The 25,344-nt window shown below is 41.3% G+C and overlaps 1 protein-coding gene and 11 non-coding genes across 12 annotated transcripts; all 12 read right to left on the bottom strand.

Moving 5' to 3' along the window:
* Window positions 1-280: 280 nt before the first annotated feature.
* LOC124133450 lies at window positions 281-8,618 on the bottom strand. The gene is made up of 6 exons (XM_046497883.2): window positions 8,437-8,618; window positions 4,698-4,769; window positions 2,947-3,132; window positions 1,682-1,888; window positions 830-981; window positions 281-499 (listed from the first exon to the last, which is right to left on the bottom strand). Exons 1-6 carry the CDS (start codon window positions 8,459-8,461, stop codon window positions 320-322), a joined length of 822 nt encoding a protein of 273 aa, XP_046353839.2. The 5' UTR covers window positions 8,462-8,618; the 3' UTR covers window positions 281-319.
* Window positions 8,619-15,747: 7,129 nt separating this feature from the next.
* LOC125382969 lies at window positions 15,748-15,912 on the bottom strand. The gene has a single exon (XR_007222624.1). It is a non-coding gene; the product is annotated as a U1 spliceosomal RNA (small nuclear RNA).
* A 747-nt stretch (window positions 15,913-16,659) lies between these two features.
* LOC125382968 lies at window positions 16,660-16,824 on the bottom strand. Its single transcript, XR_007222623.1, has one exon. It is a non-coding gene; the product is annotated as a U1 spliceosomal RNA (small nuclear RNA).
* A 747-nt stretch (window positions 16,825-17,571) lies between these two features.
* On the bottom strand, window positions 17,572-17,736 carry LOC125382966. Its single transcript, XR_007222621.1, has one exon. It is a non-coding gene; the product is annotated as a U1 spliceosomal RNA (small nuclear RNA).
* A 747-nt stretch (window positions 17,737-18,483) lies between these two features.
* LOC125382965 lies at window positions 18,484-18,648 on the bottom strand. Its single transcript, XR_007222620.1, has one exon. It is a non-coding gene; the product is annotated as a U1 spliceosomal RNA (small nuclear RNA).
* A 751-nt stretch (window positions 18,649-19,399) lies between these two features.
* Window positions 19,400-19,564, bottom strand: LOC125382964. The gene has a single exon (XR_007222619.1). It is a non-coding gene; the product is annotated as a U1 spliceosomal RNA (small nuclear RNA).
* Window positions 19,565-20,311: 747 nt separating this feature from the next.
* On the bottom strand, window positions 20,312-20,476 carry LOC125382963. Its single transcript, XR_007222618.1, has one exon. It is a non-coding gene; the product is annotated as a U1 spliceosomal RNA (small nuclear RNA).
* A 747-nt stretch (window positions 20,477-21,223) lies between these two features.
* Window positions 21,224-21,388, bottom strand: LOC125382962. The gene has a single exon (XR_007222617.1). It is a non-coding gene; the product is annotated as a U1 spliceosomal RNA (small nuclear RNA).
* Window positions 21,389-22,135: 747 nt separating this feature from the next.
* LOC125383023 lies at window positions 22,136-22,300 on the bottom strand. Its single transcript, XR_007222677.1, has one exon. It is a non-coding gene; the product is annotated as a U1 spliceosomal RNA (small nuclear RNA).
* Window positions 22,301-23,047: 747 nt separating this feature from the next.
* Window positions 23,048-23,212, bottom strand: LOC124133478. The gene has a single exon (XR_006860921.1). It is a non-coding gene; the product is annotated as a U1 spliceosomal RNA (small nuclear RNA).
* A 747-nt stretch (window positions 23,213-23,959) lies between these two features.
* LOC124133479 lies at window positions 23,960-24,124 on the bottom strand. Its single transcript, XR_006860922.1, has one exon. It is a non-coding gene; the product is annotated as a U1 spliceosomal RNA (small nuclear RNA).
* A 747-nt stretch (window positions 24,125-24,871) lies between these two features.
* Window positions 24,872-25,036, bottom strand: LOC124133480. The gene has a single exon (XR_006860923.2). It is a non-coding gene; the product is annotated as a U1 spliceosomal RNA (small nuclear RNA).
* Between the last annotated feature and the right edge of the window lie 308 nt (window positions 25,037-25,344).

Below are 25,344 nucleotides of genomic sequence, written 5' to 3'. Positions count from 1 at the left end.
CGCCTTTTACGGCAAGCATAGTCGCCTTTTACGACAAGCATAGTCGCCTTTTACGACAAGCATAGTCGCCTTTTACGACAAGCATAGTCGCCTCTTAAGACAAGCATAGTCGCCTTTTACGGCAAGCATAGTCTACTTTTACGACAAGCGTAGTCGCCTCTTACGGCAAGCATAGTCGCCTTTTACGACAAGCATAGTCGCCTTTTACGGGGGGACACCAACAATAGGCTTTGTGTCAGGAATCGAACAGTCAAGGGACGCAACTCAAGAGACAAAACAGTTTCAATACCCCCAGTATATTTATTAGCTGAGTCAGCATCTACCAGTGAAGTCCTAGTTTCTGCACAACTGCCTCTGGACCAGTAGTTTCCTGTTCACACCATAGATGAGACCAGTGGTACTTGGCACAGTACTCGCCCCTGGTAAACCTAAAACACTCCACGTCCAGGACGCCGAAGAAGCCGGTGCCCACTTCGTTGGAGGCGGAGTTGTTTACGTTCTTGAAGAGGGGAAATAAGATTGTTACTTTTCTACTTTCATATATATACTCAAATGCAGGTAAGAACCTCCCAATTCTGTCATACTGCTATAGTTAATCTATAGTTACTTGATTGTTGTAAATCAAACTACAGACAGATTAACTATAGCAATATGAAAATATAGGGTGGTCCTTGACTTTTTTAGTAGTATATATGGCGAAACAAGACACACCTAGAGACTAAACATAAAACTTAAAGAATCCAAAATTGAAATCAGACTTTGAAGCCACGCAACTAGACAAAACAACTGAATTGAACGAAGCTAAAACAAAAACACGAAAACTGTATACCTTGAGGCACTGGAAGAGCGCCTTGTCACAATCACAGAGGCTGAGTGTCCATGGGTACAGGTTCTGGTAATGGTATTTGGACTCAAAGGCGTCGATAAAGTATGGACAGTGGTCATGTGTCCGGCAGCACGCGTCAGTCTGCCTCGAGGTCCCTGGAATAAATAAGGTCCCACGGAATTAATGACATGAAATACTCCTCACATCCACCTCATATTAAGAATCCGGTGGGTGGTGTATATTTCCCGTGTAGATTCCGGTGAGTAGTGCATATCCCCCTTGGGTAGTGTGTATCCGCCCGTCGATATTCCGGTGGGCAGTGCATATATCCCCCTTGGGGATTCCGGAAAGTGCATATCCCGCGTGGAGATTCCGGAGTAGTGCATAACTCCCGTGAGTACTGTATATCCGCCCGTTGATATTCCGGATGGTAGTGCGTATATCTCCCTTTGGAGATTCCGGAAAGTGCAGATCGACCTTGAGTAGTGTATATCCCCTCTTTGGGATTGCGGAAAGTGCATATCCATTGTGGACATTCCGGAGAAGAGCAAATCCCCTGTGAATAGTGTATATCCGCCCGAGGAGATTCCGGTTGGTGGTGCATATATCCTCCCTTGGGGATTCCGGAAAGTGCAGATCCCTCGTGAAGATTCCGGAAAGTGCTCACTCCCGTGAGTAGTGTATATCCGCTCGTGGAGATTCCCCTGGGTTGTGAATATCTCCTCCACCTGTATATATCCTCTGCAGAGACGACAAAGTCGGACAAACATTCCAAACTCATAAAACACATCAAGAAATCTACAGTATCAGAATACTCAACTGAAACCAGAGGCAAAAAATATTGACGAAACTCACCCAAGTCGTCGTAACTGTTGGCGACGTTTCCCTCCCCACACCACTTGGTCCCGGGGACGATGAGGAGGCTGCTCCCTGACCCTGCAGGCTGGGCGGTCTTCTCGGGGGCAAATGGCTGAGGCGGCAGAGCGGCCGGGGCGACAACTCGGTATGAGAACTGGTGACGCTGCTGACAGAGACTCACCACTTCTTTAATTTTTGCCTGTCCTAAAAGTTTTGAAGAGGAACGTTCGCGTTAATGGAAGGCCATCAACTGATCTGTTCATCCTATTGGATACTAAGTGTAACTTCTATGTTAAAGCGAGCGGGTATGAAAGTACGCATCTTCCCTAGGCAAGGGAGTTAACTGACTTTTAAGAGCCCAGTTTCCACTCAGTTAACTCCCTTGCCTCGGAAAGGTAGAAGTTACACCGCTTGGACGTGAACGATCTCTTGAGTGAGTGAGCTTGATTTAACGCCGCATTTAACAGTATTCCAGTTATATCACGGCGTGTCAGCTTAATGTGGGAGGAAAGGCCAAAGTGATGCAGGTCTCAGACGTTCACCACTTCGGTGAAACCCACGAGCACGGGTTTGGTGCTGACAAACCTAGAAATATAATCGGGGCGAACAGGGATTCGAACCCACAATCGTAGGTTTCTGGCGTGCAAAAAAAAGGGACGCAACTCTGCACAGCGAATCGCGGCGCCTTAGACGACTGGGCCACCCGTGCCCCCGAGCTCTTAAGTGAACCTCAACGACCAATGTCCTATATTTCGGTATCACTTATACGTTACTCAAAAATCTCCATTCGTAGAAGAAACAAGATACTATAAATGATGGAAAAATATTTCAATTATGTGCGGCATAATGTTTTCTTCTTCTACGAAGTGAGGTGAAATGGGGTTTAACGTCGCGTCCAAGATTATTGCACTTATATAGCGACGTGCATGCACGTGTCTGTGTGTGTGGCTGCTTGTACTAGTCCGGACTGATGCTGATTTATAGTGCTAGCCCACTGAGATACCATGCCGCAGTTTAACATGAATACCCCACTCAGACACAGTATACAGACTCCGAGCCGACCAGTCCTTGTTTTAGCCCCTTAATGCCGAGCGCCAGACAGGGTAACAACAAGTACCATATTTTAACGTCTTTTGGTATGACGCGGCAGGGGATCGAACCCCGGACCTTCCTCTCTCCGGACGGACGCTCTACCATTAGACTACGGAGGCGGCCTCTTCTTCTATGAAGCCTGATCTAGGTCAGGTCCGTGTCATTCTCACCAATTGTTTTCATGACGACATTTCTGTTGCCTAGTAACTTCGCCACTGCATCTTTGTCACGTGACAAGGAACATTTCAGGATACCACGGACCCTGCTGCCTACAGCTTCAATGTACACAGCGCCACCTGTCACCTGGATCTCGAGACCAGCGGGCGACAACTCTGTCTGGACATATGCGATGTCGTCTATGAAATGAAATGTGCAAATATTATAATGATCCACAAACACACTAGGCCCCTCAATGTAAGTAAGATATTCAGTCAATCAAGAATATCATTATGGTAATGTGAATGACTGGGTGGACTGAATATATGCGACACGGAAACAGCGCGATCAGTGTCCCCAGCCAAAAGAGTGAGTTGGGCTTAACGCCGCTTTGAACAGTACCCCAGTCACTGTGTGTCAGCTTGATGTGGGAGAAAAGTCAGAAGTGATTCAGGTTTCAGATGTGTACCGCTCAGGTGAAACCCACGGGTGAAGACAAACCTAGAAATATAATCGTGGCGAACAGGGATTCGAACCCACGATCACAGGTTGTTGGCGTGCTCAAGGGACGGAACTCTGCACAGCGTATTGTGGTGCCTCAGACGACTGGGCCCCCCTGGCCCCATCCTCCGCCATGGGCCGGGTACATTAAAAGTGTGTTTGTTTGTATATTTTATAGTACTGAACAACATGGAAGTTAATGTCAACTGAAGACAGAGCAAAAGCGTCTTATCAAGCTCTGAGAAGAGATAGGCACAAGGTTGGCTTAAAGTCTTGAGAAAATCTGATAAAATGTGAAAGTAGTACACACAAAAGGTTTTCCTGAAATAACTAATTCATGACACCAATTTTTTAACTCATTCTTTATAAGTATCTCTTAGATAAACTTACAACGTTTCATTTCATTCATGGGAAAACTCGTTTCAATCGAAGACACGACGCACTATTACAAATATCATACCGGGGGACACCAAAAATGGGCTTCACAAATTGTACCCATGTCGGGAATCGACCCGGGTCTTCTGTACCAGCTGTACAGTGACGTCTGTACCGGTCACTGATATCCCAAACAAGCTCATCATGCTTGTGTGCATGGCTGACCCCATGCACGTGTAAACTGATGCAATGTTGCCCGTGTAACTGACCCCGTGATGCATGTGTAAACTGATGCAATGATGCCCGTGTAACTGACCCCGTGATGCACGTGTAAACTGATGCAATGATGCCCGTGTAAAATGACCCCATGATGCAGGTGTAAACTGACCCCGTGATGCACGTGTAAACTGATGCAATGATGCCCCTGTAAACTGACCCCATTCTGCACGTGAAACCGACCCTATAATACACGTGTAAACTGATGCAATGATGCCCCTGTAAACTGCATGACCCCATTGTGCACGTGAAACCGACCCTATAATACACGTGTAAACTGATGCAATGAAGCACGTGCAAATGACCCCATAATGCCCCTGTAAACTGACCCCATGATGCACGTGTAAACTGAGCCCATGATGCACGTGTAAACTGACCCCATGACGCACGTGTAAACTGGAATCTTTGATGCACGTGTAACTGATGCCATAGTGCACGTCATATTTGACGGTTCCCCGAGTTAAGGTCCAATAAAACTCGATGTGAGCCTGTGAAGGTTATGCCTTTAAAGCTCCTTTTCGGGACAACCCCCACCAAACATCAACTATTCATAAAATATACAGGTCCACATATTCACACAAAAGTAAATAAAAAAGATGAAACTTCCACGTACCCGGATGCAGCGCAACAACCGTTATGACGACGCACCCGAGCCAGCAGAGGACGGGACCGACCGCCATCTTGTCTGTGGGCGATATAAAGAATGTTTTCAACTAAAACAAGCATGGAGCGAGGCCACAAGGTTATGAGGAAATATTTTCTTATCGGCACCTGGCCTGACATAACTATATCAAGATCGTCTCCATTACCGTGCCGCCTGACATAATTCTTGTGACCTACTGATTAAAGTAGTGATGCCAGATTTTATTTAACATAATCTCGTGAAGATAATACCCGATTCTGTGAGGCAGAAATCATGAGAATATTTTGATCCGGAAGCTCATGTTAATTCTACTTCCGGGATAAACAGATTCGAGTGATTTGTCGGACCTACACCATGTTATGGTTGAAACAATTTCTTCATAATTTTGCATAATGACCTATAGTTGCGCCAGGTCTACTTCTTTGAAATGAAAGCGAAACAACCTTTTCCATATTTCTAAGAAATATCTGAAAAAAACAGCGAGTATGGTTTTACACCGCTTTTAGCAATATTCCAGCAATATCACGGCGGGGACACCAGAAATGGGCTTCACACATTGTACCCATGTCGGGCATCGAACCCGGATCTTCGGCGTGACGAGCGAACGCTTTAACCACTAGGCTACCCGACCGCCCCTTCTGCAAAAAGCAAAGTCGATTGTACGGTTTCGTCTATATCCTTAGCATGTGTTTATGAATGATTATGAAATAGTGATGATACCAGGTGTTCGCGAAAAGGTGAGCGTATGGCCAGTGAATTCCTGGTTCAGAATCAAGTGCAACAAGAGAATGACGTCATCATAACGGTTTTATTCATATCACTATAGTTAATCTATCATTCTTAAACAGCTTTTGACTGGTATATTTAGGTCAAAAGATCGTTCAGTGTTATTTGGACCTTTAAGTAGATTCGAAAAATAATTGACATATTAATGTATTCGTTGACTTGATTTATCTCACCAGCAAATCGTTTAAAGGAATTGTTCCACATTGTATTGCCACGAGCCAGGTAAGGTCAATGGTAAGGTAAGGTGAAATTGGGTTTAACGTCGCGTCTAAGATTATTACACTTATATGCGACGTGCATACATGTGTGTGTGTTTGGCTACTTGTACTAGTCCGGACTGATGCCGATTTATAGTGCTAGCTCATTGAGATACCATGCCGCAGTTTAACATGAATACCCCACTCAGACACTGTATACTGACTCCGAACCCACGGGTCCTTGTTTTAGCCCCTTATGCCAAGCGCCAGACAGGGTAACAACAAGTACCATCTTTTAACGTTTTTGGTATGATGCGGCCGCTTTGAACGCCCTACCATCCACTCTCCTGGCGGACGCTCTACCACTAGACCACGGAGTTGGTCTGTGAGGTCAATGGGATTTGGGATCAGTGCTACAATTTCGGCGTCCAAACAGAGGTGCAACCGGAAGAAAAGGAAATGATTACCATTTTCGCGAACACCTGGCTTCATCATGAAGTATATTATGTCCATCAAATGATACTGGAGATGAATACCATTATTTGTGTGTTTTTTAATGAATGAAGAAGGTTTCAATTTCCTTATTATTTAATCGACTATCAGTTTTTAAAATGACCAAGTTATTTCAAAATAAAAACATATCTACTCTCCGGAAAGTGTCTCATTTCCGTCGCCACGTTCTTTCTTTGTACATTTAAATTGAACTATTGTATATTGTGCCGCCATGTCACACACAAAAATAAAGACCTCTGTCAAGTCCTTATTATGCAATGTTCATGGCCTTGAGTTTTGTTGGTTTGTTGTTTAACGCCGCACTCAGCAATATGCCAACTATACGACGGCGGTCTGTAAATAATCGAGTCTGGACCAGACAATCAAGTGATTGACATCATGAGCATCGATCCGTGCAATAGGGATACGATGACATGCATCAACCAAGTCAGCGGGCCTGACCACTCGATCCCGTTAGTCGCCTTTTACGACAAACATAGTCGCCTTTTACGGCAAGCATGGGTAGCTGAAGACCTGTCCTACCTCGGATCTTCACGGGTCCATAGCCTTGGGTGAATAAAGTTCTTTTCTGATTATCAGTGACCCAAACGTATAATTGTCACCACTATTTTGCCTTTTATACCCAGTGAAATCTGTTCCGGCAGATAAGCGAGACTGGTTATTCTCTGGTGTTGATATTTCCTATTTTGTCAGCCTACCGTGTTATAAAATAGTTTCCCGAAATGCTTGAACGTGGCGAACAAAAAGAGTGTGTGTGTAAGTTGAGTTTAACAGTATCGAACAGTATTCAGTCATATCACGACTTGTCATCAATGAATTATATCATCGACAATTTAGTAATGAGTGAGAATTGTTTGTCGCTTTTATCAATTCTCCCGTAATATCACGACGGGGGCACAAGGACTGGACTTCACATGTTGTACCCAATCTAGGGATTCGAACCCCGTCTCCGGCGTAGCGAGCGAACGCGTTAACCACTAGGCTATCCCAGCTGCCACGAGACTAGTGAGCCACTAACAGGCAACATTTACACGTTACTGAATCCAAGTTGGCCCATCCAACGCGCTATTCATCTAGTGTCAACGCATCCCAATCGGCAAGTGAGAAAACATTTCGCGTTTGGGCATAAAATCAAATGAATGTCAGTCATTGCATGAGGAGAGTCTTATTACTCTACGATATACTATTCAAAATAAGTTAGAGAACACCCAATTTACAATAGCCATATGAAAGAATTGGGTCTTAACTTCCTTTGAGTAGTATATATGAGGCTACAAGAACAAATATAATCTTTCTCTCGTTCCTACCTTTTACACAACTGAGAGGAAGATCGAATTATCATTTATATTTTATTACGGTTTTCTAAACGCTCAAAACTAAATTCACGATTTATATCTGCAAATACACCTGTCGTTATCATTTATAATTTATACTTTTTACCTTTCGATTTTCCGTCATGTGTTTAATTCCCACCACAGGAGTATAACATAAGCATATATATTATTGATTTGGATTTAATTATTTTTTTCTGCTTTTGAGCGTCAAATTATAGGATATAAATTGTGCCCGTAAGGATAGGGTTCACGTTGGTCCCACATGTTCTGAGCGTAAGGATTTGGTCTATTTTCGCTCTACATATGACGAGCCTTAGGACATGGGTAATTATGTCCGCAAATGCACCTAATAAAAGGGCTGGTTAGTTTTGTTTAACCGTCATGATGGGAATAAGTTGCTGAGATCCCATGTTTTTAGATCCGAACTTACGACCAGCGGTTCAGGCCATCGCCAAGGTACGTAACTCCGCACAGCGACTGGGTCACCCGTCCCCAGAATAGCATCAACGAGATATGTAGATTCCTTTATATACAGGCTGCAGAGTAGACTAACGCCAAGTCTCTAAAAAAATGTAATTTTGATAGAAACAAACAACTCCATTGAAATAACAAAGGAGTCCAAATGACATGAACCTGGAGAAAATCTAGACTTGCTTCATCTGAGGTACAGCATGACAGTAAGGGCTGGGCGGAAGGGAAAATAATATGGGTCAGGGACATTGAGACAGACTAGCTCCAGATAAATCCTCTGGTTTGCCGGTCAGGCAGAATATCCTCATGCAAAATCACAATTTATGTAGGTCACCCTTGTGCACCGTCATGATATTGATGAGTTTTTGTTCACTCGTCACGAGAATACTAAAATCAAACATATCTTACCAGATAATATACAGCTCAGGTGCATTAACACTGCAACTGTCGGTCGTCATCCCGGACAGGTACAGACGGGCTTTAAAGATGCTGCTATGACGAGATAATCTGAATGATCGGAGTATATAGACGTGTATTGGCCGCTCGGAGTATATAGACGTGTATTTGCCGCTCTGAGTATACAGACGTGTATTGACTGCCCGAGATATATAGCTCTGCATTGTCTACATGGATATAAAAGTATTCATCCAGTATCAAGAAGATAACCCAGCTGTTTCGGGGGTCGATGCAGTTGGACAATGTAAAATCGGTACACAACTCTTGTGTGTCATTCCAATAGGGCCATAACTGATAAATTGTCAACGTTAGAAACTAGTGAGTAAGAGACTAAGTGTTCCCGCTTCGGCAAATTTTGAAAATTGTTTTCATTGGTAAATTACATGTTCAACATATAATTCGTTATTACACAAGCGGATAAAGAAAGGGAGATCCCATAACTGCCGTCTGAAACCACAGATGACGTCAAATACATCTGTCATAATTTTTATACATTTTCATTCGATTTTCCGCCATATGGTTAACTCCAGTCACGTGACGTGGACGATGCACCACGTGGCCTAGTTATGGGGAATATAGCATCCTTCAATGTAAGCAGCAGATGTAATGATACATCAAATTGATTAAAGTGTGCCATGGAAGAGCTAGGATATAAGTCACTGACAAGCAGTAAACTTGTCCAAATGAGGATATGGCTTAGAACAAAATGTTTTCCAAAATTTAAATGTCCATAAAATAATCAAGATAAACGTTCGTATTTGTAATCATATGTTTAACGTTGATATGATATTATCCGACATCAAGCGATCCTCTAGACGGATTATGAAGTCTGACATTGTTTTTACCAGATTCACATTTGTAACCAGCGACATATTTCGGGATAATCACAGGTGCGCTAATGAACCTGTCTTCCAACTCTCTCTGTCGTTTCTCCTCACATCATGATCAAACATTACTATATTACGATCAATTTCTTACAAAGGGCGTTACATGTAAATTTAGCGAATTCATGAAGCCAATATTGTCACCTGGATGCTATCGTGGACTAATATACCACAGATGGCGCCACGAGGCGAGATGAAACGTGCAGCTGTTGTTAAATATATGTCATAAGCCAACAAGAGTTATGTCCCTTGCACCCACGATGTCCCAATATGAACTTATTCCACATGATATGAGCGAGCGAGCGAGTATGGTTTTACGCCGCTTTTAGCAATATTCGAGCAATATCACGGCGGGGGACACCAGAAATGGGCTTCACACATTGTACCCATGTCGGGAATCGAACCCGGGTCTTCGGCGTGACGAGCGAACGCTTTAACCACTAGGCTACCCGACCGCCCCCCACATGATATGAACATCATTAGTAAAATAAAACAACGGTACAATAACGAGTGGGACAAACAGTCTGACGAAGTATACATGCATTGCGTTTAACAGGTCACTTTCAGCTGGTGTGAGGACTTGACCATTAAGTATGGAGTGCGTGAGGACTTAACCATTAAGTGTGGAGTGCGTGAGGACTTGACCATTAAGTATGGAGTGCGTGAGGACTTGATCATTAAGTATGGAGTGCGTGAGGACTTGACCATTAGGTATGGAGGGCGTGAGGACTTGATCATTAGGTATGGAGGGCGTGAGGACTTGATCATTAGGTATGGAGGGCGTGAGGACTTGATCATTAAGTGTGGAGTGCGTGAGGACTTAACCATTAAGTGTGGAGTGCGTGAAGACTTGACCATTAAGTATGGAGTGCGTGAGGACTTGACCATTAAGTGTGGAGTGCGTGAGGACTTGACCATTAAGTGTGGAGTGCGTGAGGACTTGACCATTAAGTGTGGAGTGCGTAACGACTTGACCATTAGGTGTGGAGTGCGTGAGGACTTGACCATTAAGTGTGGAGTGCGTTGGGACATACCATTATGATTTTCAAAAATGTCTCACTTTCAAAATACAGTAAACTATGTTTATAACGAACACGCTTATAACAAAACTGACCGAAATAACGAACTTATTTTTTCCTCTCGGTCATTTGCAGTTCTGTGCATATGCTTTGTAGGTACTTTTAAAAGTACATAATAGCAGTTAAAATATCAAATACCACTTCACATATAACCAATTTGGGCTTAAAAATGTCTTAACATAAATATAGAAACAAGTATTTGTCACAAAGTGACGAAATGTACCCCGCCTGTATATACACCATAGTACCAAATATGAAGACAATCCAGAGATTAGTTCTTGAGATATTGCGGCAACACCGTTTTCCAACTCCAAAAGCAGATTTGCCTGCTGTGATCTTGAAAATGGGGTCAAGGTCACCAAAACCGACTGGTGTCTGCGGAGTCTGTATATACACCATAATTCCAAATATGAAAACAATCCAGCGATTAGTTCTTGAGATATCGCGGCAACACCGTTTTCCAACTCCAAAAGCAGATTTGCCTGCTGTGATCTTGAAAATGGGGTCAAGGTCACCAAAACCGACTGGTGTCTGCGGAGTCTGTATATACACCATAGTTCCAAATATGAAGACAATCCAGGGATTAGTTCTTGAGATATCGCGGCAACAAACAGGTGGGACGTACGGACGGACGGACGGACGGACGGACGGTCGTGAATACTATATCCCCCGCTTCGCGCTTTCGCGCGGCGGGGGACAACAACCAAATGATGAAACATTGATACACACACTCAGGTTAGCACGGCTGAGATACAGCATCGGCATACTCAACTGGAGTTGTTTTCTGCCGGTCGTAAGTTCATTGTTTGACTGAGCACACTCGTGTCGGGGTTGCGATATGTTCTTCTCTTTGTTGGCAGCCTGCCACCGGTCTGAATTTTGAGAAAGGTCTCAGCATGGGACTGTTAATTACTTCTTAATGATGTCTACAAGCTTACAAACTTGTAGATGTTGGGTGCGGTTAGGACCAAACTTTTTCAGCTCAGAGTGTTAGTGGTCCTGGAACCCATAGTGTCAAACAGGTTCTGCACAAAACGTCCATCAGATTCTACTGTTCAGCAACATTGTCACTGAATTTCAGAACTCTGGCATGATATAATAATCAAGGATTTCGAAGGTGAACGAGGGGAAAGGCAGACGCACGTGGATTTACCCTCAGGTTATTATTGTCTGGAGTTCACATTTTGGGGCATTTCATATACTAATTGAACAGAGTTCACCTGCACATGTCCACTTTAGTGATACAGACTGTAACCAAAAATGCAATGAGCCGTAGCTCTTAATCCCTTATAACAACGGTAACAACAACCAGGGTGAGGACACAGTAAGGTTAAACCGTGTCCAACAGACAATCTGAGGTGGCTATCTCCCATCAAGTCAGCTCTGTTTTTAAGCGCATAGTTATGTTTTTACATATTGAAATAAAAGGAATTAAAAAAATTATATTTAACAAACCTACACATTAGCAAATACAAAACTTTATAACCCTTTCTAGACTTCGTTCCAATTAACCTGGATCATTCAACTCGATCGCGAAGGTCGTATGCGACTTTAAAGTGAATACGTCTACAGTGTACAAGTAACTTTTAACTGTATCATATATACTCATGATAAGCAATTATTTTCGTTCCTAATTCGAATGTGCACATTCTGAGGCTAAATCTGCAAAAGGACAGATAAAATATTTCTTTGTACAATGCAAATGATACAAACGTAGCGGCTGATAATAGAGACAATGATTTAATAATCTGCAATATATCAAGTGTTCTCGTTCAATCTATTGTACATATTGAAGTGATTGTAAAGTTTCAAGGAGTACTAAAATGTTGTGGTATTATGAATGTATTTAGAATATGAATAGCGAAAAACAGTCACCATATCGGATGTACATGTATAACTTGTCTTCCAACACCACGCTTGTGCCGAGGCCCATGGTAATAAAACTAATCGGTCCCATAAAAGGAGCAAATAGTTTCGCAGATACTTCTTGCTATGGTTCACTCCCAATTGTCAGACGACCTAATCATCAGTCAGACCAGTCAAGTGTGACCAGCGTACCTGCCTGGATTTGGCTCCTAATTACTGAACTGCCCAATACTGTCATACTGTGGGCAGAGTAAGCGGCCTCGTTGAGTGATACAGACTAACCAGATTATGATTGTGTTTGTAAGTTGCGTTTAATCTGTGTCGGGTTGCAGTTGTTTTATAAGTCAAGACTAGGGTCAGTTTTTTCAATGAAACCTTTTTAGTTTGTTTTGCATTCATTTCATTAAATACATTGTTAGGTAGAATAATAACACACTATATGGATTAAACATCTCCCTAATCTGAGTATAATCTCACATGTACTCTAAGTACCGTACTATATTACTTTGCGGAGACACTGAGTATAATTTTTTAGTTGGCATTGTATGCTGTCTGAATGACTTTACACAAATCCCTGCATTCAATAGACCCGTGAAGATCTTCAACAAACCATTCTTGGCGTAATAGGGCGACAGCGCTTGTCGTAAGAAGCGACTACCGGGATCGGGTGGTCAGGCTCGCTGACTTGGTTGATGCATGTCATCGTATCCCAATTGCGTGGACCGATGCACATGATGTCAATCACTGGATTGTCTGGTCCAGACTCGATTATTTACAGACCGCCGTCATACAGCTGAAATATTGCTAAGTGTGGCGTTATACAACTAACAAACAAACAAAACACAAAAAGAGAAAGTGTATGAGTACTAAAACTTGCAATAGATATGCGTACCCTAGCTACGTACACACATGAGTCCCATTCGACAGTCTACAACACACGAATAACTGTCAAACAAGTTTGGGTACCCCTTCTGTTCAGGCAAGTTATTTAGTTCGATAATTTTGTATTAAAATCCTTTTCAATTTGTTTTCATCCTTTTTCCCTATTCCATGCATGTTTATGTTGCTACATCTTATTGCTCATGTTTCCAAGTATTGTAAAACACTTTAATGTTTCTCCTTCTTAATCTAACGTTATAACATTTCCGGTCATGGACATCATCTAATACACAAGAGATGATACCAAGACATATTTTATTCGGTTTTATGGTCTATGCGGTCTTACAATTGATTTTATAAGTCATTAAATCTTATGTCTAGTAAATATTTTCACAAACAGGGCTGTTAACTGATATAAGGAATGTAACATCCAGTTGAGGACTGAATACGACGTACGTTAGTCTGGTAACGACATTTCTACAATTAATATTTTGAATAAGCCGTTAATACGTCAGTTGTGACAGGGATGATGGTATGGTAGATGTAGCAGACATATTGACAGCCGTTGTTACGCGAGTCACTAGGTTATTAGTACGGCATTGGCCTTGTTGATTGGTACTATACTTTCTGTGGCCACTGGCGGACCGTGTACCGATTACATAACTCTTACTGACAGGGTAGGGTGGTAGTTCACGCGAAACGGACGACACTGTGTATATTGAGCGGCTCCTCTCATATCGCCTCACAACATACTTTTAATGAATGACCAATTAAACGATGATACACATCAGGATCGCGGAGAAAATACAAGCTTCGTTCGCGTTGAATATATATATCAAGGCACAAATTCATCTTTCATAAACTTTTTGTGTCTTGGTGCTTAATATATCCACATATCAACGAAAATATGTAATACATGTATCCACAAAAATATACATGTACAGGCTAGGTATTTGCCCACAGCAACACCTGCATAACTGTTTATTCACGCGTGGTGTGGCAGATTGTAATTGACCGACAACAAGTACTGTAGAATCACCTGTAAATAAGGCCGACACTGTAATTAGACACAACGTACTGAGAATATGAGAATTATCATAAGAAGGCTGTTACGTTTTTCTTAACTATTACCATTTTCATACCAAAAGTGACAATGCAGTTAAAAGTTGCTTTAGTGTCACAATATTCACTCACGTTTTCCTCAATCGCATTGAAACATAATTCCTACTGGTCAGTTCGACACTGCTTGTAATTAAATAATTATTTCGAGATTTCGTTAGAATGTAAGATATTCAGCCAAACGTTATGCAATAAAAGACGAATAGTTTTTTTCATTAAAATACGCGCACGCGTACCTGTATATTGCATACCTAGTGTCACGTAATTGCCCAGTGTGATGTATCAACGGGACATAAAATGGGAAATGAAATAGAAACTAACTAAAATTTAATGTTGTGGAAAATAACTCCAATGAATTTGAGTACACGCACATGAATTCGTATGATAAACTGTCAAAACGTTTTGAGAGGTAAGGCCGGGTTCATTAAAGATCGCTACAATATGTAAAACAGGTGAAATTTGTAGAACTAAAGGAAACATCCAACCAAAAGCCCTTTTTAAATAGTAATGTAATGATATAATATAAAGTATATTTCACATGATACAATATACTTTGCAAACAGTTAGTTGATGCTTGAAAGGGACTGACGAAAACATGGGCGAAATATTTGAATAACGCCGTAAAATAGTTGAATTAAGTAAAAATTAGTTAAATTTTGTGTCATGATACTTGAATAAATACATTTAATGTATTTGCGAACGAAAAACATGAGTTTTGAGTAAAGAGACATGTTCTCGCCCATGGGCCAAACCTTTTTCTCGCCCATGGGCGAAATATTTCAATATCGCTATAAAATCGTTGAATTAAGTTAAAATGAGTTAAATTTTGTGTCATGATACTTGAATGAATACATTAAATGTATTTGTGAAACAAAAACATGAGTTTTAAGTAGAGGAAAATATTCTCGCCCATGGGCCTGCCCATGGGCCTACCCATGGGCCAGACTTCGCCCATGGGCAGGCCCATGGGCCACACTTCGCCCATGGGCAGGCCCATGGGCGACATAGTCTAAATATTGAGTTTTTAAACAATTTTTTTTTCATTTTTTCTTCCTTGGTATGTTCCCATGAAAACGGCATGTTTAATTTTGTAAATACCTTTAACCGAGACTGGGCAAAGAGCGTAGAGTTTCTGGACTTTTGGGTTTCCAGAATTAAAATGGGACGTGTTAAAGTCTTTTAACATAAATATAGAAACAACCAAATGATGAAACATTGATACACACACTCAGGTTAGCATTAACAGCTTGACCAGTGCAACTTCACTGGCCGTAATAAGAACACTAGTTGAGATAACAACTTTTCCGGAATAGTTTCAACACAGACCAACCCTTTCGTTTGGTTTCCAGGGGTTGGTTTGGACGCACACACAGTACATACATATATCAACATCTCCAGATTAAATTCAACAGATATCTATTATTTGGTTTGATTTTCGGGGGGTGGCGCGGACGCACACTCCCCCACACATATAAATTACGTACTCGAGTCTCCCCCATTTGGGGAGATCGCAGAGGTCAGCCAAACCAAGGTGCAATGGAAAGGCCTCACCCTGGGAGAACCGATGCTGAGAACGGCAACCTCCCGTACCAGGTAAGTATGCTAGCTTACATTTTCAACACACTACTTCTTCTGGTAGGGGGTCTCACTCAACTGAGGTGACTTCAGCGACTTATCACAGATTGTTTAGAAACTACAGGTATTAACTATCCAGTACCACCAACAAGGCTTTCTGTAACAGTAACCCTTCTTATTTTGGTCCATATTATTTACGTTATTTCCTTCGAATTATCATACAGATAGATACTTTTTAAGCTGAACCTATCTGACAGAGGCAAAATTTATATCATGTAGACGTACACCATACGTCTCTGTAGAAGTACATTATTTAACATGATACGTACGGAAAACGTATAGAGCGCGGTTTTCGAATTCTCACATGATAGTAATAAGACCAATGTGAGGTCATACCCATCAGATTTTCACAAATGTCTAACTTTTCAAAGTAGGTACTTTTAAGAGTACATAATAGCAGTTGAAATAACAAATACCACTCCACATACAACCAATTTGGGCTATTTTGAAAGTCTCTTAACATAAATATAGAAACAACCAAATGATGAAACATTGATACACACACTCAGGTTAGCATTAACAGCTTGACCAGTGCAACTTCACTGGCCGTAATAAGAACACTAGTTGAGATAACAACTTTTCCGGAATAGTTTCAACACAGACCAACCCTTTCGTTTGGTTTCCAGGGGTTGGTTTGGACGCACACACAGTACATACATATACCAACATCTCCAGATTAAATTCAACAGATATCTATTATTTGGTTTGATTTTCGGGGGGTGGCGCGGACGCACACTCCCCCACACATATAAATTACGTACTCGAGTCTCCCCCATTTGGGGAGATCGCAGAGGTCAGCCAAACCAAGGTGCAATGGAAAGGCCTCACCCTGGGAGAACCGATGCTGAGAACGGCAACCTCCCGTACCAGGTAAGTATGCTAGCTTACATTTTCAACACACTACTTCTTCTGGTAGGGGGTCTCACTCAACTGAGGTGACTTCAGCGACTTATCACAGATTGTTTAGAAACTACAGGTATTAACTATCCAGTACCACCAACAAGGCTTTCTGTAACAGTAACCCTTCTTATTTTGGTCCATATTATTTACGTTATTTCCTTCGAATTATCATACAGATAGATACTTTTTAAGCTGAACCTATCTGACAGAGGCAAAATTTATATCATGTAGACGTACACCATACGTCTCTGTAGAAGTACATTATTTAACATGATACGTACGGAAAACGTATAGAGCGCGGTTTTCAAATTCTCACATGATAGTAATAAGACCAATGTGAGGTCATACCCATCAGATTTTCACAAATGTCTAACTTTTCAAAGTAGGTTCTTTTAAGAGTACATAATAGCAGTTGAAATAACAAATACCACTCCACATACAACCAATTTGGGCTATTTTGAAAGTCTCTTAACATAAATATAGAAACAACCAAATGATGAAACATTGATACACACACTCAGGTTAGCATTAACAGCTTGACCAGTGCAACTTCACTGGCCGTAATAAGAACACTAGTTGAGATAACAACTTTTCCGGAATAGTTTCAACACAGACCAACCCTTTCGTTTGGTTTCCAGGGGTTGGTTTGGACGCACACACAGTACATACATATACCAACATCTCCAGATTAAATTCAACAGATATCTATTATTTGGTTTGATTTTCGGGGGGTGGCGCGGACGCACACTCCCCCACACATATAAATTACGTACTCGAGTCTCCCCCATTTGGGGAGATCGCAGAGGTCAGCCAAACCAAGGTGCAATGGAAAGGCCTCACCCTGGGAGAACCGATGCTGAGAACGGCAACCTCCCGTACCAGGTAAGTATGCTAGCTTACATTTTCAACACACTACTTCTTCTGGTAGGGGGTCTCACTCAACTGAGGTGACTTCAGCGACTTATCACAGATTGTTTAGAAACTACAGGTATTAACTATCCAGTACCACCAACAAGGCTTTCTGTAACAGTAACCCTTCTTATTTTGGTCCATATTATTTACGTTATTTCCTTCGAATTATCATACAGATAGATACTTTTTAAGCTGAACCTATCTGACAGAGGCAAAATTTATATCATGTAGACGTACACCATACGTCTCTGTAGAAGTACATTATTTAACATGATACGTACGGAAAACGTATAGAGCGCGGTTTTCGAATTCTCACATGATAGTAATAAGACCAATGTGAGGTCATACCCATCAGATTTTCACAAATGTCTAACTTTTCAAAGTAGGTACTTTTAAGAGTACATAATAGCAGTTGAAATAACAAATACCATTCCACATACAACCAATTTGGGCTATTTTGAAAGTCTCTTAACATAAATATAGAAACAACCAAATGATGAAACATTGATACACACACTCAGGTTAGCATTAACAGCTTGACCAGTGCAACTTCACTGGCCGTAATAAGAACACTAGTTGAGATAACAACTTTTCCGGAATAGTTTCAACACAGACCAACCCTTTCGTTTGGTTTCCAGGGGTTGGTTTGGACGCACACACAGTACATACATATACCAACATCTCCAGATTAAATTCAACAGATATCTATTATTTGGTTTGATTTTCGGGGGGTGGCGCGGACGCACACTCCCCCACACATATAAATTACGTACTCGAGTCTCCCCCATTTGGGGAGATCGCAGAGGTCAGCCAAACCAAGGTGCAATGGAAAGGCCTCACCCTGGGAGAACCGATGCTGAGAACGGCAACCTCCCGTACCAGGTAAGTATGCTAGCTTACATTTTCAACACACTACTTCTTCTGGTAGGGGGTCTCACTCAACTGAGGTGACTTCAGCGACTTATCACAGATTGTTTAGAAACTACAGGTATTAACTATCCAGTACCACCAACAAGGCTTTCTGTAACAGTAACCCTTCTTATTTTGGTCCATATTATTTACGTTATTTCCTTCGAATTATCATACAGATAGATACTTTTTAAGCTGAACCTATCTGACAGAGGCAAAATTTATATCATGTAGACGTACACCATACGTCTCTGTAGAAGTACATTATTTAACATGATACGTACGGAAAACGTATAGAGCGCGGTTTTCGAATTCTCACATGATAGTAATAAGACCAATGTGAGGTCATACCCATCAGATTTTCACAAATGTCTAACTTTTCAAAGTAGGTACTTTTAAGAGTACATAATAGCAGTTGAAATAACAAATACCACTCCACATATAACCAATTATTTTGAAAGTCTCTTAAAGTCTCTTAACATAAATATAGAAACAACCAAATGATGAAACATTGATACACACACTCAGGTTAGCATTAACAGCTTGACCAGTGCAACTTCACTGGCCGTAATAAGAACACTAGTTGAGATAACAACTTTTCCGGAATAGTTTCAACACAGACCAACCCTTTCGTTTGGTTTCCAGGGGTTGGTTTGGACGCACACACAGTACATACATATACCAACATCTCCAGATTAAATTCAACAGATATCTATTATTTGGTTTGATTTTCGGGGGGTGGCGCGGACGCACACTCCCCCACACATATAAATTACGTACTCGAGTCTCCCCCATTTGGGGAGATCGCAGAGGTCAGCCAAACCAAGGTGCAATGGAAAGGCCTCACCCTGGGAGAACCGATGCTGAGAACGGCAACCTCCCGTACCAGGTAAGTATGCTAGCTTACATTTTCAACACACTACTTCTTCTGGTAGGGGGTCTCACTCAACTGAGGTGACTTCAGCGACTTATCACAGATTGTTTAGAAACTACAGGTATTAACTATCCAGTACCACCAACAAGGCTTTCTGTAACAGTAACCCTTCTTATTTTGGTCCATATCATTTACGTTATTTCCTTCGAATTATCATACAGATAGATACTTTTTAAGCTGAACCTATCTGACAGAGGCAAAATTTATATCATGTAGACGTACACCATACGTCTCTGTAGAAGTACATTATTTAACATGATACGTACGGAAAACGTATAGAGCGCGGTTTTCAAATTCTCACATGATAGTAATAAGACCAATGTGAGGTCATACCCATCAGATTTTCACAAATATCTAACTTTTCAAAGTAGGTTCTTTTAAGAGTACATAATAGCAGTTGAAATAACAAATACCACTCCACATATAACCAATTTGGGCTATTTTGAAAGTCTCTTAACATAAATATAGAAACAACCAAATGATGAAACATTGATACACACACTCAGGTTAGCATTAACAGCTTGACCAGTGCAACTTCACTGGCCGTAATAAGAACACTAGTTGAGATAACAACTTTTCCGGAATAGTTTCAACACAGACCAACCCTTTCGTTTGGTTTCCAGGGGTTGGTTTGGACGCACACACAGTACATACATATACCAACATCTCCAGATTAAATTCAACAGATATCTATTATTTGGTTTGATTTTCGGGGGGTGGCGCGGACGCACACTCCCCCACACATATAAATTACGTACTCGAGTCTCCCCCATTTGGGGAGATCGCAGAGGTCAGCCAAACCAAGGTGCAATGGAAAGGCCTCACCCTGGGAGAACCGATGCTGAGAACGGCAACCTCCCGTACCAGGTAAGTATGCTAGCTTACATTTTCAACACACTACTTCTTCTGGTAGGGGGTCTCACTCAACTGAGGTGACTTCAGCGACTTATCACAGATTGTTTAGAAACTACAGGTATTAACTATCCAGTACCACCAACAAGGCTTTCTGTAACAGTAACCCTTCTTATTTTGGTCCATATTATTTACGTTATTTCCTTCGAATTATCATACAGATAGATACTTTTTAAGCTGAACCTATCTGACAGAGGCAAAATTTATATCATGTAGACGTACACCATACGTCTCTGTAGAAGTACATTATTTAACATGATACGTACGGAAAACGTATAGAGCGCGGTTTTCGAATTCTCACATGATAGTAATAAGACCAATGTGAGGTCATACCCATCAGATTTTCACAAATGTCTAACTTTTCAAAGTAGGTACTTTTAAGAGTACATAATAGCAGTTGAAATAACAAATACCATTCCACATACAACCAATTTGGGCTATTTTGAAAGTCTCTTAACATAAATATAGAAACAACCAAATGATGAAACATTGATACACACACTCAGGTTAGCATTAACAGCTTGACCAGTGCAACTTCACTGGCCGTAATAAGAACACTAGTTGAGATAACAACTTTTCCGGAATAGTTTCAACACAGACCAACCCTTTCGTTTGGTTTCCAGGGGTTGGTTTGGACGCACACACAGTACATACATATATCAACATCTCCAGATTAAATTCAACAGATATCTATTATTTGGTTTGATTTTCGGGGGGTGGCGCGGACGCACACTCCCCCACACATATAAATTACGTACTCGAGTCTCCCCCATTTGGGGAGATCGCAGAGGTCAGCCAAACCAAGGTGCAATGGAAAGGCCTCACCCTGGGAGAACCGATGCTGAGAACGGCAACCTCCCGTACCAGGTAAGTATGCTAGCTTACATTTTCAACACACTACTTCTTCTGGTAGGGGGTCTCACTCAACTGAGGTGACTTCAGCGACTTATCACAGATTGTTTAGAAACTACAGGTATTAACTATCCAGTACCACCAACAAGGCTTTCTGTAACAGTAACCCTTCTTATTTTGGTCCATATTATTTACGTTATTTCCTTCGAATTATCATACAGATAGATACTTTTTAAGCTGAACCTATCTGACAGAGGCAAAATTTATATCATGTAGACGTACACCATACGTCTCTGTAGAAGTACATTATTTAACATGATACGTACGGAAAACGTATAGAGCGCGGTTTTCGAATTCTCACATGATAGTAATAAGACCAATGTGAGGTCATACCCATCAGATTTTCACAAATGTCTAACTTTTCAAAGTAGGTACTTTTAAGAGTACATAATAGCAGTTGAAATAACAAATACCATTCCACATACAACCAATTTGGGCTATTTTGAAAGTCTCTTAACATAAATATAGAAACAACCAAATGATGAAACATTGATACACACACTCAGGTTAGCATTAACAGCTTGACCAGTGCAACTTCACTGGCCGTAATAAGAACACTAGTTGAGATAACAACTTTTCCGGAATAGTTTCAACACAGACCAACCCTTTCGTTTGGTTTCCAGGGGTTGGTTTGGACGCACACACAGTACATACATATATCAACATCTCCAGATTAAATTCAACAGATATCTATTATTTGGTTTGATTTTCGGGGGGTGGCGCGGACGCACACTCCCCCACACATATAAATTACGTACTCGAGTCTCCCCCATTTGGGGAGATCGCAGAGGTCAGCCAAACCAAGGTGCAATGGAAAGGCCTCACCCTGGGAGAACCGATGCTGAGAACGGCAACCTCCCGTACCAGGTAAGTATGCTAGCTTACATTTTCAACACACTACTTCTTCTGGTAGGGGGTCTCACTCAACTGAGGTGACTTCAGCGACTTATCACAGATTGTTTAGAAACTACAGGTATTAACTATCCAGTACCACCAACAAGGCTTTCTGTAACAGTAACCCTTCTTATTTTGGTCCATATTATTTACGTTATTTCCTTCGAATTATCATACAGATAGATACTTTTTAAGCTGAACCTATCTGACAGAGGCAAAATTTATATCATGTAGACGTACACCATACGTCTCTGTAGAAGTACATTATTTAACATGATACGTACGGAAAACGTATAGAGCGCGGTTTTCGAATTCTCACATGATAGTAATAAGACCAATGTGAGGTCATACCCATCAGATTTTCACAAATGTCTAACTTTTCAAAGTAGGTACTTTTAAGAGTACATAATAGCAGTTGAAATAACAAATACCATTCCACATACAACCAATTTGGGCTATTTTGAAAGTCTCTTAACATAAATATAGAAACAACCAAATGATGAAACATTGATACACACACTCAGGTTAGCATTAACAGCTTGACCAGTGCAACTTCACTGGCCGTAATAAGAACACTAGTTGAGATAACAACTTTTCCGGAATAGTTTCAACACAGACCAACCCTTTCGTTTGGTTTCCAGGGGTTGGTTTGGACGCACACACAGTACATACATATATCAACATCTCCAGATTAAATTCAACAGATATCTATTATTTGGTTTGATTTTCGGGGGGTGGCGCGGACGCACACTCCCCCACACATATAAATTACGTACTCGAGTCTCCCCCATTTGGGGAGATCGCAGAGGTCAGCCAAACCAAGGTGCAATGGAAAGGCCTCACCCTGGGAGAACCGATGCTGAGAACGGCAACCTCCCGTACCAGGTAAGTATGCTAGCTTACATTTTCAACACACTACTTCTTCTGGTAGGGGGTCTCACTCAACTGAGGTGACTTCAGCGACTTATCACAGATTGTTTAGAAACTACAGGTATTAACTATCCAGTACCACCAACAAGGCTTTCTGTAACAGTAACCCTTCTTATTTTGGTCCATATTATTTACGTTATTTCCTTCGAATTATCATACAGATAGATACTTTTTAAGCTGAACCTATCTGACAGAGGCAAAATTTATATCATGTAGACGTACACCATACGTCTCTGTAGAAGTACATTATTTAACATGATACGTACGGAAAACGTATAGAGCGCGGTTTTCGAATTCTCACATGATAGTAATAAGACCAATGTGAGGTCATACCCATCAGATTTTCACAAATGTCTAACTTTTCAAAGTAGGTACTTTTAAGAGTACATAATAGCAGTTGAAATAACAAATACCACTCCACATACAACCAATTTGGGCTATTTTGAAAGTCTCTTAACATAAATATAGAAACAACCAAATGATGAAACATTGATACACACACTCAGGTTAGCATTAAAAGCTTGACCAGTGCAACTTCACTGGCCGTAATAAGAACACTAGTTGAGATAACAACTTTTCCGGAATAGTTTCAACACAGACCAACCCTTTCGTTTGGTTTCCAGGGGTTGGTTTGGACGCACACACAGTACATACATATACCAACATCTCCAGATTAAATTCAACAGATATCTATTATTTGGTTTGATTTTCGGGGGGTGGCGCGGACGCACACTCCCCCACACATATAAATTACGTACTCGAGTCTCCCCCATTTGGGGAGATCGCAGAGGTCAGCCAAACCAAGGTGCAATGGAAAGGCCTCACCCTGGGAGAACCGATGCTGAGAACGGCAACCTCCCGTACCAGGTAAGTATGCTAGCTTACATTTTCAACACACTACTTCTTCTGGTAGGGGGTCTCACTCAACTGAGGTGACTTCAGCGACTTATCACAGATTGTTTAGAAACTACAGGTATTAACTATCCAGTACCACCAACAAGGCTTTCTGTAACAGTAACCCTTCTTATTTTGGTCCATATTATTTACGTTATTTCCTTCGAATTATCATACAGATAGATACTTTTTAAGCTGAACCTATCTGACAGAGGCAAAATTTATATCATGTAGACGTACACCATACGTCTCTGTAGAAGTACATTATTTAACATGATACGTACGGAAAACGTATAGAGCGCGGTTTTCGAATTCTCACATGATAGTAATAAGACCAATGTGAGGTCATACCCATCAGATTTTCACAAATGTCTAACTTTTCAAAGTAGGTACTTTTAAGAGTACATAATAGCAGTTGAAATAACAAATACCACTCCACATACAACCAATTTGGGCTATTTTGAAAGTCTCTTAACATAAATATAGAAACAACCAAATGATGAAACATTGATACACACACTCAGGTTAGCATTAACAGCTTGACCAGTGCAACTTCACTGGCCGTAATAAGAACACTAGTTGAGATAACAACTTTTCCGGAATAGTTTCAACACAGACCAACCCTTTCGTTTGGTTTCCAGGGGTTGGTTTGGACGCACACACAGTACATACATATACCAACATCTCCAGATTAAATTCAACAGATATCTATTATTTGGTTTGATTTTCGGGGGGTGGCGCGGACGCACACTCCCCCACACATATAAATTACGTACTCGAGTCTCCTCCATTTGGGGAGATCGCAGAGGTCAGCCAAACCAAGGTGCAATGGAAAGGCCTCACCCTGGGAGAACCGATGCTGAGAACGGCAACCTCCCGTACCAGGTAAGTATGCTAGCTTACATTTTCAACACACTACTTCTTCTGGTAGGGGGTCTCACTCAACTGAGGTGACTTCAGCGACTTATCACAGATTGTTTAGAAACTACAGGTATTAACTATCCAGTACCACCAACAAGGCTTTCTGTAACAGTAACCCTTCTTATTTTGGTCCATATTATTTACGTTATTTCCTTCGAATTATCATACAGATAGATACTTTTTAAGCTGAACCTATCTGACAGAGGCAAAATTTATATCATGTAGACGTACACCATACGTCTCTGTAGAAGTACATTATTTAACATGATACGTACGGAAA

Source organism: Haliotis rufescens, unplaced genomic scaffold (assembly GCF_023055435.1).
Source record: "Haliotis rufescens isolate VD_foot unplaced genomic scaffold, xgHalRufe1.0.p SCAF_21, whole genome shotgun sequence".
NCBI classification, from domain to species: domain Eukaryota; kingdom Metazoa; phylum Mollusca; class Gastropoda; order Lepetellida; family Haliotidae; genus Haliotis; species Haliotis rufescens.
Note: the sequence above shows the minus strand (reverse complement) of the source record. Positions and strands in the feature narration are given on the sequence as shown.